The sequence below is a fragment of the Leuresthes tenuis genome, unplaced genomic scaffold (assembly GCF_036924035.1).
Source record: "Leuresthes tenuis unplaced genomic scaffold, fLeuTen1.0.hap1 SCAF_3, whole genome shotgun sequence".
Taxonomy (NCBI): domain Eukaryota; kingdom Metazoa; phylum Chordata; class Actinopteri; order Atheriniformes; family Atherinopsidae; genus Leuresthes; species Leuresthes tenuis.
Window position 1 is genome coordinate 13884555 of NW_027325357.1, and position 17164 is coordinate 13901718.

General features: G+C 41.7%; 2 protein-coding genes across 4 annotated transcripts; one reads left to right on the forward strand and one right to left on the reverse strand.

The window, feature by feature from the left end:
* Positions 1-5727: 5727 nt before the first annotated feature.
* On the forward strand, positions 5728-8425 carry LOC140303241 (uncharacterized). Of its 2 annotated transcripts, none has more exons than XM_072381926.1 (5): positions 5728-5922; positions 6570-6647; positions 7075-7150; positions 7350-7444; positions 7530-8425. In XM_072381926.1, exons 1-5 carry the CDS (start codon positions 5872-5874, stop codon positions 7599-7601), a joined length of 372 nt encoding a protein of 123 aa, XP_072238027.1. In that variant the 5' UTR covers positions 5728-5871; the 3' UTR covers positions 7602-8425. The 2 variants fall into 2 exon arrangements, with proteins under 2 accessions (XP_072238027.1, XP_072238028.1); XM_072381927.1 differs by having other exon boundaries at positions 5731-5922; positions 7350-7423.
* A 923-nt stretch (positions 8426-9348) lies between these two features.
* On the reverse strand, positions 9349-16557 carry slc45a1 (solute carrier family 45 member 1). 2 transcript variants are annotated; one of them, XM_072381929.1, is made up of 10 exons: positions 16285-16557; positions 15246-15686; positions 15041-15133; positions 14550-14774; positions 13506-14404; positions 13258-13411; positions 12956-13132; positions 12621-12826; positions 10630-10855; positions 9349-9475 (listed from the first exon to the last, which is right to left on the reverse strand). In XM_072381929.1, exons 2-10 carry the CDS (start codon positions 15664-15666, stop codon positions 9450-9452), a joined length of 2427 nt encoding a protein of 808 aa, XP_072238030.1. In that variant the 5' UTR covers positions 15667-15686; positions 16285-16557; the 3' UTR covers positions 9349-9449. The 2 variants fall into 2 exon arrangements, with proteins under 2 accessions (XP_072238030.1, XP_072238029.1); XM_072381928.1 differs by having other exon boundaries at positions 9424-10855.
* Positions 16558-17164: the final 607 nt, after the last annotated feature.

Here is a 17164-nt window from a genome sequence, read left to right on the forward strand (position 1 = left end):
CTTCATCTCATCATGCAGGAGGCAGGAAATGTGCTCTTGAGTGATTAGGCCTGTAGCTCTTGTCTTCAGCTAATGGAGAGATGTGTGTACTCTTTGATATGTTGTGTAGCTTCTTGTTTTCCCTGAGTACGAAGATCTGAGATGTTACACTGACTCTTTTGATGTTTAGTATTTATCTAGCTAATCCAGCTCTATTCACTTTTTCATCATCCAATTGTTTTGTGTATTTCACTCTCCAGGTCCCTGCCCCCCTCCTCGGTCCCCTTGTGTGCGAGTCCCTCATCTCAGTTTTGGTTGCTGTGCAGATGGCTCTTTGTTGGTGCTTCACAATGGGTCTAAGGTCAGTGTGCCTCATGCCACTAACACACGTAAACTTCTTCACTCCAGCTGTCTTGTGGCTTTATCTGGAGTTTATCTAAACAGATTTTCCACTAAACATCATCCCTGCTCATGTGTAAACGGCTAAACTTCTGCGTTAGATTTAGAGGAAGTTATAAAACCACAGATGTAGTGTAACGATAGCCAGGACATCTAAGGCTGTAAACATGTTACGGTATCTTGTTTTCAATACGTGAGGCCCCTTTATGTAGTCACTAAAGTAGACTCACATTTCTTGAATTCTGTGTAATGTGTCAGCTGTAGACAATTTTGGAGCATCTCTGAAATAAATCGAACGCATGAATCTTAGGGAAATAGGAATGCAAATCTACCATCTGCTCTGTGATCTCAAACCACCCCTGCTTTATCATTCAGAAGCTAACGTGATAGTTGCACATTGCTCAAACCTTCATATTTAGAAGGTGGTGTGATACTCTGTATTTAAAAAATAGTGAACAAAGGAGAAGTGTGATACAGTCTAATGGAAAGGTCAAAGCAAAGAACACTTTAAAAGAAAGTATTCCTAATTACTAATCCTCTTGTCGCTCAAATAAAAGACACTTAGCACTATACATTTTTAAATAATTTGTATTAGAAACATAAACCTATGTTAAGGTACACCAAGATAATGTACATAAGTGCACAGCTATGAAAATGAGACTATGTTTTGTCTTTGAGGGTTTTTTTTCTGTGTTCTAAGTAAAAACTTCTGAGCACCACAAGGTTGAGAAACAAAGCCGTGAGGGCTTCAGGCCAGTATGCTGCAGGAGAGAGCAGGTAGTGAAAGAAAGGCGGGAAACTAGAAGGAGGAGGAGCACTTCTTGCAAAGCAGTAGGAATTACTGGAAATTTCCACTTTCCTCTGGCAGGACAGCTACAGGGGTGGAGCTCAGAGGTGAAATAAATAAGGTAGTAAAGCACAAGTTAAACACAAGCAGTGTGCTTGCAGGAAACCATTTGTTACTCCTTCCATTTGTCCTATACTAAATTCATGAGACCTCAGATCTTCACATTATTTGAAAACCATACCAAACTGTGCATGAATTATTTAGTTGTATTCACTTGATCATTAGCAGCTTTGTTCCCATCAAATTTTACCGTGCATGTTCAACAATACTATACACAGTTGGAAAATATGCTAACATGTCCTGCTGCTTAGTTGTTCAAGATGCCATGCATGTTAAATTTGTGAGGATGATTTTGAAAAAAATAGCAACAGTAAGTCCTGCAGCAATCCAGCAACAAAACCAGACGCTAACTCGCTATTCTAATATTAAAAGAAAGTGTGTTTACATGCCATGCATATCATCTCTTCATTCAGCGACATACTCATTTTGCAGCTGCTTTTAGGAGTGATGTAGCTTCATACTAAAGTACCTCAAGTGACCTTTACCAATCAGCTTCCTGTAACGCTTCCACAAAAACCCTCATGTCAGCTGGGAAATGCAGTCCCTGTGGCACATTCTGGATCTGAGCTTTACTCTTTCAGCTATTCTCCATACACCCTCAGAGTGCACCTGTGCAGAGTCTGAGGTCTTGAGAGGCAGCAGTTTTGATAACATGCTGTTTACAGAACAATTGCACTTCAATATGCTGCCCCTGATCATCACAGACAAGGAAGGCAACAGTCATTCAGCACCAATTTTAAACTGTCTTGAATTAAAGCCAAAAACGGTTTCACATCAGAACCCACAGAGAGGCACTCAGCATTGGGAAAACTACTACTGCCTTTTCTAAATCCTTAAAGTACCTACAGACTAATCCATGAAACACTGAAGAGACATGTCCAACCGCAACAGCCGTAAGAGTCAACAGCGCTGTTAAGACATCCATGGTACTAAAAAGCTTTGGTCTACTTTATCTGAATTATTTACACACCTGGATTTTCAGTTCATTTCTCTGACTTTTTGTTGAGTAATGATGAACATAATCCATACTGGTTAATAATATACAGCCACAGACTATGAGTTACATTTCCGAATTGTAAGTCTGAATACATAGTAATATATAAACAATATCTTTTTGTTCCTACATGAATTTCTATCACAAGGTACAACAAAGATTGCATGGAAGAAGGAAGTCCTACCTCTTGCCACAGAGTAAACACCTTAAGTTATAATTTCATGAACAATAAATCAGAAGATTTTAATTTCTACAGTGTTACGTTTTTAGAATTGCTGTTAAAGCCTTGTGAAAAATGTATGATTTAGAAGTTATCTTTGGAGCGTGTCTGGAGATTTGACTGAAAAATGCGTCACTAGAGTCGAGAGACCTTGTGATAGTAGGGTACCAGCAGTCAAAATGTTTCCATTATTATCAATGTTGACTGTACTTAATTGTATTAATTATAGATGAGCACAGTTTGTGCACTTTCTCCGTGTGCATTTAACTGAGAAGACCCAGTGATAAGTCAACATTATATTGCCCCTGCACTCTGCATGGGAACCAGAGAAAGGCAACCAGGCCTTGTAGGACACTGCTGTTCAAAACAAAAGAGCTCAGTTTGCCCCCACCAATTCCTCCAATTATTGAGACCCTTCCCCCACCTAATCCTGACCTTTGCTCTTTGATGGGCCCCACTTTGCTCTTCCCTCCAGCACTGACATTCCTTAAGTGAGGTTAGTTCTTTGTCTTCAAGAAATTTAGGTGAAATGAACCTGCTTGTACTTCCTTTTATTTTATTCCAAAGTCTCTGACCCCAGCAGGAAGGGGCTCAGCTCTTAAAGAAATGTTTTCCCAGGTAGGCAAAGACGAACTGCAGAAAAATATTTAATTCATCTTCAAACACGCCTCACAGTGAACACAAAGAGGCTTTTCTTTCATACAATATTACTTTCTGTGGTCACATTATTTTGGGTAGCATAAAAAAAGTTTTCCTCTGCCTCCGTGTGGAAAGTATGATAACAAAGCTGGCAAATAAGTTTGGTTTACAAAAATCAACTTGTTCTTTTTCTTGGCTGTTTTCACCTTTAAATGTCTCTTTGCCTGACAGCTGCATTTGCTGCTACAGTTTGGCCACTTATTTTACCTGTAGAATGAACGGGCTGCCTATAACTTTTCTTTCTTCCTGTGCAGCAGATCAGAGGTACATGGAAACACGTCGAGGTTGGCAAATTGGAAAAAAAAAATTGGCAGGAAATGATCTCACAAACACTCCTCCTCTCTCTGATTGCTCCCATTTTCCAGTTATAGAGAAAGAGTGAGTAATGCCTTCTGCTGCTTTTTAGTCTGCTCTACAGTTGCTCCCATTGATTTATAGTAGGTTATACCCTCGTACTTTGACAGTTACATCGTAGATGCCTTCTTCAGTGTTTTTAGTTTTTTTTTAATACACTTTATTTACTGTTCCTAATTACTTTCATATGATATATCAGGAGCCTTGGAGTGCAAAACTGAAATCCTTTTACATATCTTAATGGATATATAAAGGTAATATGTTAAATAATATACTTGATATAAATGAGAAACCTTGAATGAAGAAATAAATAAATCTCTGTAACCAGCTCCTTCACTGTCACACAACCCTTTTATCTCTGTCTGTAATTATGCTCCTCGTAATTATATTTCAGCTGAGTGTGGGGTGAGTGACAACACAGGGCCCGTATGCTTCTATAGAGTCAGCAGCTTGAAAGCTGGCATGGCATCGAGAAGATAATTGAGATGGCGTGGGATTAGCTTTTCGAAGGTCCTAAAATTAGAGGGTTTAGAAAAACTTACATTGAGATATTCTTCTTGGATGTGTTGCGACAAGTTCAAGTTGTGAGTATGAATAGAGAAAATTACACTGTTACATGGATTATTGTGTGATAACTGTAGGTCAATTTATGCTGAAAATAAGAAAGAAAGAAAAGTAGAAGTCATGGCAAGTGTTCAGGTTGAAATTATTTTGTTGAAGGACGAGTAAAACAATTGTAGGTCATACTGACATGAGACAGTGGGTGCAGATTTTATGATCAACTTTGTAACTAACTGAGAATGAGAAACTGACCAGCTGCATGCTTCAAAAAACAAAGTTCAGACCCCCCAAAGTTGTGTGTTGCCACTTCCTTTGGTTTAACAGATGGATGGTTGACTGCAGTGGCAGCAACGAAAGCTAACCTCAAATAACTTCTGAGGTAGAGGGAAAATAGCTTTGACAACACCATATTAGCTAGACTAAGGGGTTCTTCATGAATGTGTTTTATCTGTTAACCTGCAAATATGAATTAGACACATCACTCCCATCTGTCATCAAATATCTCTCCCACACATCATACTGCAATACTTCAGTCACTTCAGTGTATTTATTTGTGCTTATGGCAATGTCATCAACAATGTTCAATACAGACTTGGCCACAAATATCTACTATTTTCTACCTCTCATAAGCTTTGAACTGTGTACCTTCTCAGGAGGTAACACTACATATTGTACACCACCTTTAACAGTGTAATAACTTACTCTTATTGTGTGCCGTAAAGGATACTGTCCCACATACCACACCTCATTACTGTCTAAGCAGCACATGTATTGGACATCTGATCCTCCCTATATGACAAACGCATTTGTATAAAAAGACTAAAAAAATTGCGTTTATCCCCTCTCCCCTCTGACTGATACTCTTTGCTATTCTTATTAACTAAGATGTAGCAGTTTAAGGGATATTTTTCCATAAAATATGGACATCAAACAATTCATTGTCCAATTTCCTATTGTCACTGAAACATACAAAATAACTGAATAATTGACTAGAAATGTATATCCAGCCCTTAGGTTGTTCCTGATGTTTCTCAGTAGTTACCAGTGTAATTGAATAAAGATCTGTGTTAAACGTACGTTTTACGCTGGTTTTCCACTGGTTTTGTAAAAAGTGAAAGTGTTAGCACACATGGCTTGTGTAAATTTCGTTAAAACAGTTGTAAATGAAAAGGAGGAGTGGTTGCCTGCTTTTCACACCGGAACATTATTCCGGTTTTTGTGTGTAATTTGACACCTCATTTGCGTAGAGCAGAATGTTAAGACAAAAGATGCTGTTTGACCATGTGTGGTTTAACTTTAGCAATCTATCAACTTCAGAAAATGTTCGGTTGATTTTGGAATCATACAAAGTGTGATTACATTAACAACAGGCCACTTATATCCATTGTCCGTATTTAAGTTGAAAGCCAAACCAAACTGATGGTTAGGAGAAGAAAAGAACTGAGGTGTCACAGAGCAGCGCTTTAAATAAAATTGACCAATCAGTGATAAGATGGTCAGAAGGCGGGACATCTGGTTGAGATTGACAAGACGTTTTGCCAGTGGAAAAGCCCTGTAGTCGATATTGACCAATCCTGTGCGGGATTGAACCGTTGTATCCAACGAGAGTGGATTTTCAACGAGCTCGAGAGAAAAGCTGAGAGGAGCAGACATCATTTCTCTCTCAGCGTCTTTGGATTAACCACACGAAGGCTCAGAGACAAGAAAAAAAATTCTAAACAAGATTATAATTATCTATATAAATTAACAAAATTAGCCATGGCCGACACAGCTGTTGACACAACCGCCACTACAGAGGTTACAGCCAAGGTTCGTTTCATTCACCTTTTTTTCCGGTTGAACAGTCGCGTTAAAAGATTCAGATAACTTTTAAAGTAGTTGCTGTATTTGTTTCATGAATTGATTTTGCTGGCTCCTTTCTTAACAATATTCGACGGTAGCATAACAGTTGACGTTACTTCGTGTAAGTTAACTCAATAACTAAACAAATAAACGTACATTACTTAAATTACTGTCGTCTTGAAATGCTTTTTGCGGATTTTTTTTCCAAATTACCCTACAAAAATTTCAAATTAGCTAGGGAAATGTGTCGGTAATTTTTTTAATATTTTTTTTTCGTTTAAAGTGACTGTTTTTCTGTCCGGAAGTTTAAACGTTTTGGATGTTGGTTGCTAAAAATGCCCTGTTGAGCAGACAAAGCGGTACAAATGGTGCAGCTGGTGAAGCGAAGCTGCTGTGGGCGGGAAGCCGCAGCGCGTTCACACTGCGCGGCATGAGATGAAAACGCTCAACATTAACTACTTTCCTTTTCTAACGTCAATACAGTATTTTCCCCCCCTTTTTTTTCCAATTTATTTTTTTACACAGAAGTTTTAATTCAAACCGACTTGGTGCTAATGGGGTGGTTGTTAACACTTCATTGGCATGAACACTGATTACGGGCTGTTGTTTTGTAGGAGCTGAAAGAGAAGAAAGAAGTAGAAGCGGAGGAGGAGAAGAAGACCGACAACGGGGACGCACCTGCCAATGGCACAGTGAGTTTGAGACGGAAACCAGCCTCGTGGCCTTTTGTCTTTGCGCCCATCATCATGCAGGTGTCGCTGCATCCATCTCCCCCTCCTGTTCAGCTGCTCCCTCCACGTTCTGCTTTGTTTGGGTTGTGAAATGGCACAGATGTTAGTTGGTCGTTTCCATTGGTTTGTTCAGTCTGTGGTTTCTCACAGCTTGATAGTTAATCCTCTGGGGAGGTAATAAGAGTTCTCTACACATGCCCTTTTTTCCAGAGTCCCCAGAGGAGATCTGGGCATGTTAGCTTTTGAGATAGTTGCTTGAAATATTCTGTCATTATTTTTTTTTAACCCCTGCCTCCAATTTTGGGCAGAATCCTGCAGCTTTGTTCAGATAGTTAGAGCTTTGTCACGACATGCCTAAAAGGACTAATCTATTCTTGTTTCCATTCAGAATGGTGCTGAACACAGTGACAAAAAGGAAGAAACCACAGAGGAGGAGGAGGACAAGGAGAAGAAGAATGGCGAGGGTATGTTAAATTTTCTCTAATGGAGTTGAAAATCAAATGTTTTCCTGTTACTTTTTTTTCTTTTTCTGATGTGCACCACAAATAAATAGCTGTAACATGGATGTTGTAATTAGTTGTTGAACCCTGTGTAAGTGGACCTACATACAAGTACAGGGAAGGATAAGGTTGTAATTTGTCAACTGACAAACTGTCCTTGCAGGAAAAGCAGAGGAGGCGCCCCCTGCTGAGGAGACTGATGCACAGCCTGTGAAGCGTGCAGCTGAAGAGGAGGAGGTGGGTTGTCATCAAGCTGAAGTATACAATTTTGATCTCTTGTTCCTGACACATCTGGTGATGTCTGTGCTTTGCTCATTTGTGACATATTCTCCTTTTTTGTTAGGAAAAGGCGGAGACAAAAAAGCAGAAGACAGAGGAAAATGGAGATTCGAAAGAGGCAGAAGTGAAGGCTTAGGTTTTTGCCCTGCTACTTGTTTGCAGTACTGTCTCACCAGCCTGGTCAACATCGTGTTGTAGAGCTTGTGCTTTCTGTATCTTTGAAAGAGATTTCTTTTTGGTTGCTCCCATTTTATCACATTGCACTGGAGTCTCAAAACATAGTGGCCCTGCATCTTTTTTTCTTTTTTTTTTTTAAAGAAATGTTATTTATTGGTCTTTAAAGTGAGCTTTTTTCTACTCTTACAAACTGGGCCACACCATGAGATCAGTTTTTCATTTCCTGACGTTTCACATCAGTATGTTTGAAGCACAGTCTCTATTATGTCAGTGCTGACCAGATGATCCATACATACAGGCAGCTGCTCACCTCCAAGGCTCATGTTGACCTCTCAAATACACTTAAAGGACCAAAGATAAGTTTTAAGCAGGGGATAATGGACAGTTGTTGTTATTAGTTGAGGTGTCATTTTTTTGTGTTGAGCTGCTACTTAATCCCTGGCTGCCCTGTTAACATAACAGATGGTGCAAATGAATAAAGGGGCTCTCTCCTGCACCTCCACGGATAGATAGTGTGACCCTTTTCAGTGGAGGCAGGATTTTGCAATGTTAATTAACCCCTCTTAAATCTTAAAGCTTTGGTCATTTGTTCTGTATGCATTCCACGCAAGTTTGTACCATTTATACTTTGTTTTTCTTGCATTTTCAATGAGTTTTATGTTAAGGTTGGGTAGCCCAGTTCAGTGTACAAGACTGCCTTTTTCAGAACCAGAATGGCATTCGGTTACTTCAACCACTGCTTTGTATATTCTGATTAACAAATAAATTTGTCTTTTTACTTAAGTATGTCTGTTCTCTGTTTATCTGTTTGAATATCATCTGTGTTTTATAAAGCCATGGTTTTATAAGGGGATGATGTCACTTGACCCAATTTTTTTTCTTAACATGGAAAATGGCTGGCTTAGATGCAGGAAGGAGCATGGATAATTTCACTCACTGTAATGGAACCGGGTGCACAGAGTAAGTGGTCGGTCTGCTGCTCTTTGGTGTATTATGACTCCCCCGTGTGGTGTAGCTGAAAGTTTCAGCTCGCGCTTGAGTTGATAAAGCGGGACCACTGGTATCTGAGCTGCAATGGGAATCATTGATCAAACGAAACAATAATTGACACGAGTCAAAAATGGCAAAATGATCATTTTAGTTTCAAATGAACCCTGAATAAACGTAGCTTTTACAGTGATGCTAATATTGAGCAATAGGTGGTACAGTGTAACACAAAAAGGTATTTCTTCCTCAAGCAAGCCACAACAGCATGATCCATACAGGTACTGTTTCCTCAGAAACATTAGCAGGGTGTGCATCTAATCAGTCCAGGAGACTTTAATAGTAGGCAATTACTGATATTCTGCAGAGGCACCTGGACGTCGGGGTGCTCAATGGAACTGTCACAATGAGAGGCTTAGTATACTAAATGACATGTTGTAAGCCCCGAAGTCAGCTTTTGAGGCTCAACACTCGCCATTGCACAGCAGATGTTAAAAATAAATCCTATGTACCACTTTGCTGATGAAGATTACTTCTTCATGATTTAAAAAGGGATGAAATTAAGAACTTCAAGTGACGACCTTTGCTATCATCCATAAGGTCATCACTACGCTGAGATAATGGGCTGAGCACAGTGGAGCAGAAGCCGACTACCTTTGGCATGCGCCCTAATGTTGACAAGAAGCACTTGCTGCTGACTCTCTGAATCCCACAGTCTTTACTTTTAAAGTTGTCCATCTTCAGGGTTACCCACAGTTCACATGAATCTTCTCTCTGATAGCTGTGTTCTTCTGTTTTGTTGGCTTTCCGACTGAATGCTGATTCACACCTCAGTTTCAACTTCTCTTCCTGACAATGACAAGAATCACTGTCATTATTACAATGGAATGGCCGGGGGTAGGGTCACAGCTCACAGGGCTGTACGTGACTTTGTGCGGTTCCCAGACAGAATTAGCCACCAGTACACATTTCTGTTTTTGAAAGTATGTGTCATCTTGTTACTCATGCCTCTATGATGATTAAGTACCAAGCCGGCATTGTACTCATATGCTGTGGGACTTCATTAAGAGTTCCCAGCTCCAAAATGTTAATTGAGGGCCAGCACACCGATTAAGTCTCACGCTGACAAAATCGTGTGGAAAGTGTTGCTTGTTTTGTACATTATGAAGCCCTTCTAAGTGTGGTTTGGATTCAGGTGAATATCAAGTATAGGTTTTCGTATTTATGTGGAAGGAGCTCTTGAATTATTAAAGTGTGAACAGTCACTGGCAGCACATTCATTTAGTCAGAAAATCCTGCTGTAAGTGTGATGCTTTTACGCTAACTCAGAGAAACAGGCAGGTAGACATTCCTTCGGCCATATGACCAAAACAAAAAACACTACCACGTGGCTTTGAGAGATTACACTGCAGATCATGCAGACGTTAGGCAACTGATAAAAGGAAGAAAAAGAGGGGAAAGCTGTGGTTAACTTGCATGTAGTGATCAACATCGCTATCCTAAACACCAACGGACAAACAAGCCAGAAAAAAATGATTTGACAGCAAAGAATCAGACACAGGAACAGGTCAGTCTCATCTGAAATCAATCATAAAATTTCAGTCTCACACACACACACACACACTCTCACACACTTATGCATTCAAAAAGGGCTACAGATTAGTTTGCAAAAGTTAGGAAAAAATGCATGGGCACACACACTGTATGAACACACGGGTCATGTTTACACCTATTAGAGCGGTGGCCAATGTCTGTCTGTCTGTCGAGCTCTGAGAAGAGCAGTGCTGATTAGTGTAAAACAGCGTATGAAACTGTGCTGTACAGTGTGCGGCAGGATGTGCGGTGTGTCCGTCACTAGCAGTGTTAAGAAGGTCAACACACTCAGACACTGAGCGACAGTGTGGGAGCGTGCGCCGTTCTGTGTGTGTGAGAGGTTAAATGAATGAGGAGGCTTTGCTAGATGTGCACCAATAGTGGCTGGGTCTCGCTTTCGGGGGGCTCACCCTCAGGGGGGGGCAGCTGGTACACCACGCAGAGAGAGGAGTACAGGCAGCCCACGAATGACATCAGGCTTGCAAAGTACATCACTCCCTGAGCCCCACCCACCAGTGAGGTCAGAGGTCCCATGGCCACAGAGACCAGGATCTGAGCCAGGAAGTACTGGCAGCTGAGCAGAGAGATGTCCACCCCCATCCCTCGTCTGGTCCCCTCCTCTGACGAGCCACAAAACTGAAAGACAGGCACAAGTTGGTTAGTCGCTTGCTCATATCACGCACACTTGCCATGTCTCTGCACTAAGGATGAAGCTTTAGTCAGCATGTGAATATTAGTTGCATTTTAGTTCCTGTGAAGATCCAACAGAAAACCTACTGATTACAGGGCTTTTAAAACCAAGCAGCAAACCAGCTACTCGCTCTATCACACTCATCATGAGCCCTTTCAGATGGGCTTTTTTTCCATTTTTCACCCTCATGTTTGAATCAACACCCAGGTGCTTCTCTATAACCATTTGTGATGGCAGTCTTACAAGAGTGGTTCAAGTAACTTTCACTTTGAGCATACCGCAAATCTGACCTACACACAGGCACAATGGATGGACATCAATCATCTAATCAGAGTTCTGTGTATCATCAACTGTTCAGGAAGCTTAAACATTTAGAAAAGCAAACTTTTCATCTGATCTGATCAACCAATCACACCATGCCTGACAGGCTAATACGACTTTGGCATCATGTCTTATATACAGTCGTATCTAATCTTGCAGGAATGACAAATAACATTACAGGTATTACACTGTGGCTCTCTCTGTCACCGTCTTTGTTATGTCTGAACGAAGCATGAGGAATATTAACATCAATGCAATCAAATCTCTGAATGACTGCTCAAGACATAAATATTATGTCTGAGAAGGGCTTTCATATCGTGTTTGTATCACTTTTGACAGAACACAAGTCTGAACGGTCTGAACATTTGGTCTCTTGTCATACTGCGTTATTAGATAAATGAATCAAGATGCCGTCCAAACATTTTTTGCCCGATTGTTTTTTCTACCATTGTTTAGGTTCACTTCCACGCGAGGATTGAGAAAAAACCTGCCGAATAATGTTTTGTGTATGGGGTTGAGAGATGCAGCTGCAGCTTCTCCTCTCAGTTGAACACGACACACACAGCGGCCAGCAAACCCAGGTAAAGCATGAGTACGTATATGTATGAGTAAAGTATTTTAGAGTTAATGATTATGTTTTGTCAGATGTAAGTTCGAGAAAGACCCGGGGAGAAGCCAGTCAGCGTCCTTGATCAGCACCCAATAACATGAGGAAAACCAATGTTTTCAATTGCTCATGCAGACAGAGTGATAAAGGCTATTGACAGCTGTTGTGGGAGAATGATGCGCTGCTGAAAAAAAACTATGACTCTTGAGTGAAGGACAATACAGTGTGTGTAATGTGGTTCTCTTTTTCACCATGATGTCTAAATTGAACTAAGAGGATCATTAATGTAAAAGTGACTGATGTCTTACTGACAGAGTGCCGTCCCTTTAGACTGGTGAAGCTCTAAATTAACAGTGGTAATTGTTGTCTCATCTATATCATCTTAATCATCTCAAATCTTTACTAATTCCAAGTAATCCCATTGTAGTTTTGGCAGGATATTTCTGTTTACTTCAGTTTTGCCTTTTTTTTCAGTCTCGTTACCCATTTGAAACACGTCAACCAAAAAATAAAAAAATGTCCTACACTCCCCCATTTTTGACTACTCAGGGAAGACTGTGCCTTTTGGGAGAGGGCTTAAAGAGACAAAAGCTAAAACAAGCGTTTCAGTTAGAAGGTGACAAGAGGTGCTGAAAGAAAGTATTTTTTCAACGTGCTAGCCTCTTCTCGCAGTCCTCAGAACTAATTCACAGACCATTAAATGAGCATTTAATGCACTCTGTAAGTTGATAATGGAAATATAATGACAAATAATCAATTGCTGCACATAAATAGACACTCACCTGAGGGCTCTGGTAGTATTCACACAGCAGAGAGTAAGGCAGCGTACATAAAGAGGAGAAGAGCACTCCGTAGGTGACACAAAGAGAAAGTACCACGTATAGGTTGGTGGACAGTGTTGCGAGGCCTGTGCCCAAACCGAATGCCAGGTAGGCAAAAAAATATAGAGTGCGAAGAGAGAAACGCTCCTCTAGTTTCTCCAATATGGCTGAAAGGATAAACATAAGGCAACTGTCAGAAAAATCATGAGCAAATTCAACCAAGGTAAAAAAAACAACTTTTCTTGAAGGCAGACCTACACTAATATCCCACACATGATGTGATTATGAGAGCTAACCTGAATAGAAAGCAGCACTGAATGCATAGATGCACATCCCCCAGCAGCCCATGCTGACCCCAGCATTGTAACGTTGGTAGGCCTCAGAGTCATGGGGTGCTTTAGGGTCTCCTTCAAAGACAACCTCCCCCATAAAGTCAGTATAGAAGAGCAGCATGCCCTCGAAGGACAACCAGCCTACAACGCAGAGAGAAACAAAAAAGCATTAACTTACACTATAGATATTAAGTATAAAACAGATTTTAAGATTTATCAGCCTTTTGATAAAAAAAATCACATTGAAATTAGGCGATTCTTTTCACCTAAAAAATGATTAGTGCATAAACTCCGCAGAGAAGGAGGCATCCTGTAGATGGCTATACACAGCAGCTTCATTGACATCTGGGATTCTCCTGTCTCCGCATTCTCACTTAGATCACTCTCATAGCGCACTCCATTCAACAAAATATTTGCAACCTACACCAGAGAAAACAGAAAGACACCTTGTTTCAATGTGTTGTTATGACTATTCACTAATCAGCTTTAGTTAAGATCAGAATTTGTGCCTGACCTGCTGACTGAATGTCACTGTTCTCCTGCGTCCATTCTCCAGCCCAACGATCTGGGTCGCCATGGGCTCCTCTATCAGTGCAAGACTCTGAGGTCGTTTCAGGATGCCAGCAGTGGACCCCCGATGCAACCCTGCACCAGGCTGAGCCCCAGCTGTCACTTGAGGCGCCACATGAGATTGTGAATCTTCCTCTGGCTGAGACGCCTCTGCATGCTGAGCATCCTCAGCTGGATGAGACCCCACATCAGCCTGGGTCTGTCGTGCCGGATGGTTCCCTGCCATCTTTGTGGACTCATCCGGAGGAGGGGAGTCCCCTGGTGGCAGGGGTATTGTGGTGGAGCTTGGGCCCAAGGCCTGTGGAGTCTGCTGACCTGTGTAGCAGTCTATGAGCACACTGTCTATATATGAGGTTCCTAATGAGGAGGCAAACTCATTGATGCCAGTGAGTGAGCTGTCCCTGCTTATAAAGCTGCCATATTTTGGAGTGAGGGGGCTTAGGGGCGATATGGGGCTGGTGAGGCCAGCACAAAGACGTGCATTGGCACTGCAAGAATGGGCCAAAGGGTCAGGATTACCTGGGTGAGACTTAGAAAAATTGTAGCTGTAAAGACCTTCCTCATCTTCCTCATCCAGTCCCAAAGCAGCTCCAGGGGGAACAGGAGGAGAGGGAGGAAGAGGGAGGCTGGGGCTTTTCAGGTGGTTTTTACTGGAACTTTTGATCGTTTGGCTCTTTGGTAAGGGCCTCTCAGGGATACTCATCAGAGTCATGGCTGTGGCGATCACTAAAGCAACACACGTAAACATGTAGATGACCCGCAGCTGACCCCCCATTGACCTTCCAAATTGAGTCTGGTCCCAGTTGATTCCACCCACAATGTAGCCAAATCCTCCTCCTAATCCTGTGTGGGGAAAAAAGGACACGACAATGCCAAAATGAGACATCAGTTTAAATCAAAATTTGTATCTGCTGTCCCAAATTATCTTGCAAGAATCACATTTATATCTCCAGCAATATAATAAGAAGGAGTAAACTAGTTTCCCTGCCTGCGAGTAATGCATGAATGTTCAGGCCCCGGTCCTGGTCCTCTGGGCTGCACACATCCATCATGTAGGCATGGCTCGGATTGTCGGCTGAATCTGCGCTGAAGTCCATTAGAACCACACCACACACTGTCAGGACAATGCCCCACTTGTGATTTGATGCTGTGTCAGCCAGGACACCCCCAATGTCCCGTCCATTCAGGACCAGGGTTAGACCAACCAAAGCTCCTGTAAAACAGAAAAGAGGTCTGTGATCGAGTTCAACAGACATAATGCACATAATGTCTTTTGTGGTTCTGAAGTTTTCTGAAGGCTAAGAAAGCTACTTAAGTGTCAACTCTTTACAAAACAGACACCTAATTGTAGAATCTGTCCGTAAGTGCATAGGATCTGACAATTTTGACCATTCTTTATCAAGTCTTTCTCTTGCAAGCTTAATGACTTTATACAAGTGCAATGAAATAACACTATGATATCCCCTAAGCATGTCTTACCTACAGCCAAAGCAAAAATAAAAGGTCTCCTCCGCCCAAACCGGGATGTACAACGATCACTCCACGCTCCTAAGAGAGGCTGAACGAGGAATCCTTAAGGTCAAAGACAGAGGGCAAAGTTTAGTCCACAGAGTCAGAACAGTACCTTATAACTCTTATTCAAAATCACATCATCGTACGTTGCACATCTGCGTGAACCGCTCACCTAGAATGGGACTAACTAACCACACCAAGCTGTAGAATTGATCAGGAAGGCCCATCTGTAAGAGCACAGGAGTCACATAAGCCGTTTCCATGGCATAGCTAAATTCAATACCAAACAGGATGCAGCCATTGAAGAGCAGCTCTTGGAAGGTACGTCTCGGGGGAAGCTCACTGAGGTCCAGCTGGTCCAGGGGACAGGGCGTATTGGGTGGGGGAGGTGGTGAAGGTCGTATCAGCTTCCTACGCTTTGGCTGTCTTTGGAAGTTGTTGGCTCTGTGACTGAGGTGCCGAGTGGTGGATGTTGGGAAGCTGGCAGTTTTAGGCAGTGAGCTCCTCCAGATACCTTCCTGAGCTGTGGATGACCTTCCTCCTGGACTAGCCAAGAGGGGGTCACTGGGAGTGCCCATGCCTGGAGATGACATCTCTCTCAAGCCAGAGTACACTGCAGCATATGAAAAGGTGTTATGCAATAGCATGTTAAAACCCAGAAATGATTCAAACTTTAAGTTTTAAGATTCTGATTACAGATCATTGAAGATCAGCATAACATAGTATGCATGCGGTTATTCTTGTGCTGTTGATGGCTATATATACAGAGCTACCAAGAGGACACTGCAGTCATGGGTAGACAGGGTTGATGGGCACGACGCACTGCATCCAGTGCGCATGCTGTGCGCAGAGCCCATGTGCTCACCGTGGCTGACTACAGCAGAGTACTATGCGGCACCATTCTCATGACGCTTGTTTCCATTTTAATTTTTCATGTAGGAAGAGCAAGTCGGACACAATGGAGCCGTTGTAAAGACGACCAGAAAAACAACGCAGCAACACCCGTCGTATTTAAACGAAATAATTGAAATATGCAGAATGTGTACAGCCACATAGCCGTAGATCGATTGTTTACACCTTTGATGCGAATCTTTCAAGACATTTCCCTCGACTTGTCATTTAGGTTCTAAAGGTGAACACCAAACAATCGACTAAGCTGGGTAAGGAGTTGAAAACGGCGTGCAAACGGAGAGATGAAAGATCATAATTACCTTACCGGGGCGGCTCGTCATTTATTGCGGCACACAGTATAGGTAAACAGAGGAACCACTGTGATGTACGGAAAACGTGGTATTAATTACAGGAGTCATGACTGTTTTTTTTTATTTTTCTTTTTGTTTTGTTTTCCTTTGATGCATCCATCCCCCCGCTCTCTCCTGTGTCCCTTCTCCTCCTTCCCCCTCTTCCCTTCTCCCCATTCGCCTCTTTTCCCGGTCTCTCCCATGACGTCACGCCCCTCCCTGCAACATCAGCACCGCATACACATCTGTCCATCCACACACAGTACAGAGTCTGCATATTTACTGTACCTGAGCACAGGTTCATGGCATTTATACTAAAGTAGAATACATGTTACGCTTTTCTCCATTATCAAGTATAAGCAACACTGTACTTTCATACATTTACATTTGGTAACGACAGCTATTAATTACTTAAAAAGTTAACATTTGACCTGTTCGTATTTGCGAAAAAATGTATAAACAACAAATATAGTCATACAGAATTACAGATAGAACAGTATAATTACAAACTGCTAGTGATTGCTGATATCTGCATTTGTTCACTTATGCTATATTATTATACCATAACATTTTAGGATGTTTAGCCTACTAAATGTTTTAGGATGTTTAGCCTACTAAAAGCCTACAGAAACTACTCATTCTCGTCTATCTTATTGTTACTTAGCAGTAAATACTGACATAATACGGAGACTATTTCAACCTCCTGATGTATGTGTTTTGTTTCAGTTTTACAGACGGAAGGTGTACAGGTTTATGTCCATGATTTGCAGAGAAATGAAGCACTGTGTGGGTAAAACATTCAGACAGATTAGGGTGGGTTTGTCCCATGTACTCCCTGTTTTTCAGGCAG

What these genes read in the sequence shown, in the direction of transcription:
- LOC140303241 (XM_072381926.1), top strand. Translation starts at nt 5,872, where the DNA reads ATGGCCGACACAGCTGTTGACACAACCGCCACTACAGAGGTTACAGCC. An exon ending in CTACAGAGGTTACAGCCAAG is followed by an intron (nt 5,923 to 6,569) that starts GTTCGTTTCATT and finishes GTTGTTTTGTAG; the next exon opens with GAGCTGAAAGAGAAGAAAGA. An exon ending in GGAGAAGAAGAATGGCGAGG is followed by an intron (nt 7,151 to 7,349) that starts GTATGTTAAATT and finishes CTGTCCTTGCAG; the next exon opens with GAAAAGCAGAGGAGGCGCCC.
- slc45a1 (XM_072381928.1), bottom strand. Translation starts at nt 15,666, where the DNA reads ATGTCATCTCCAGGCATGGGCACTCCCAGTGACCCCCTCTTGGCTAGT. An exon ending in CATTCATGCATTACTCGCAG is followed by an intron (nt 14,405 to 14,549) that starts GCAGGGAAACTA and finishes TTCCCCACACAG; the next exon opens with GATTAGGAGGAGGATTTGGC. An exon ending in CAGTGACATTCAGTCAGCAG is followed by an intron (nt 13,412 to 13,505) that starts GTCAGGCACAAA and finishes TCTCTGGTGTAG; the next exon opens with GTTGCAAATATTTTGTTGAA.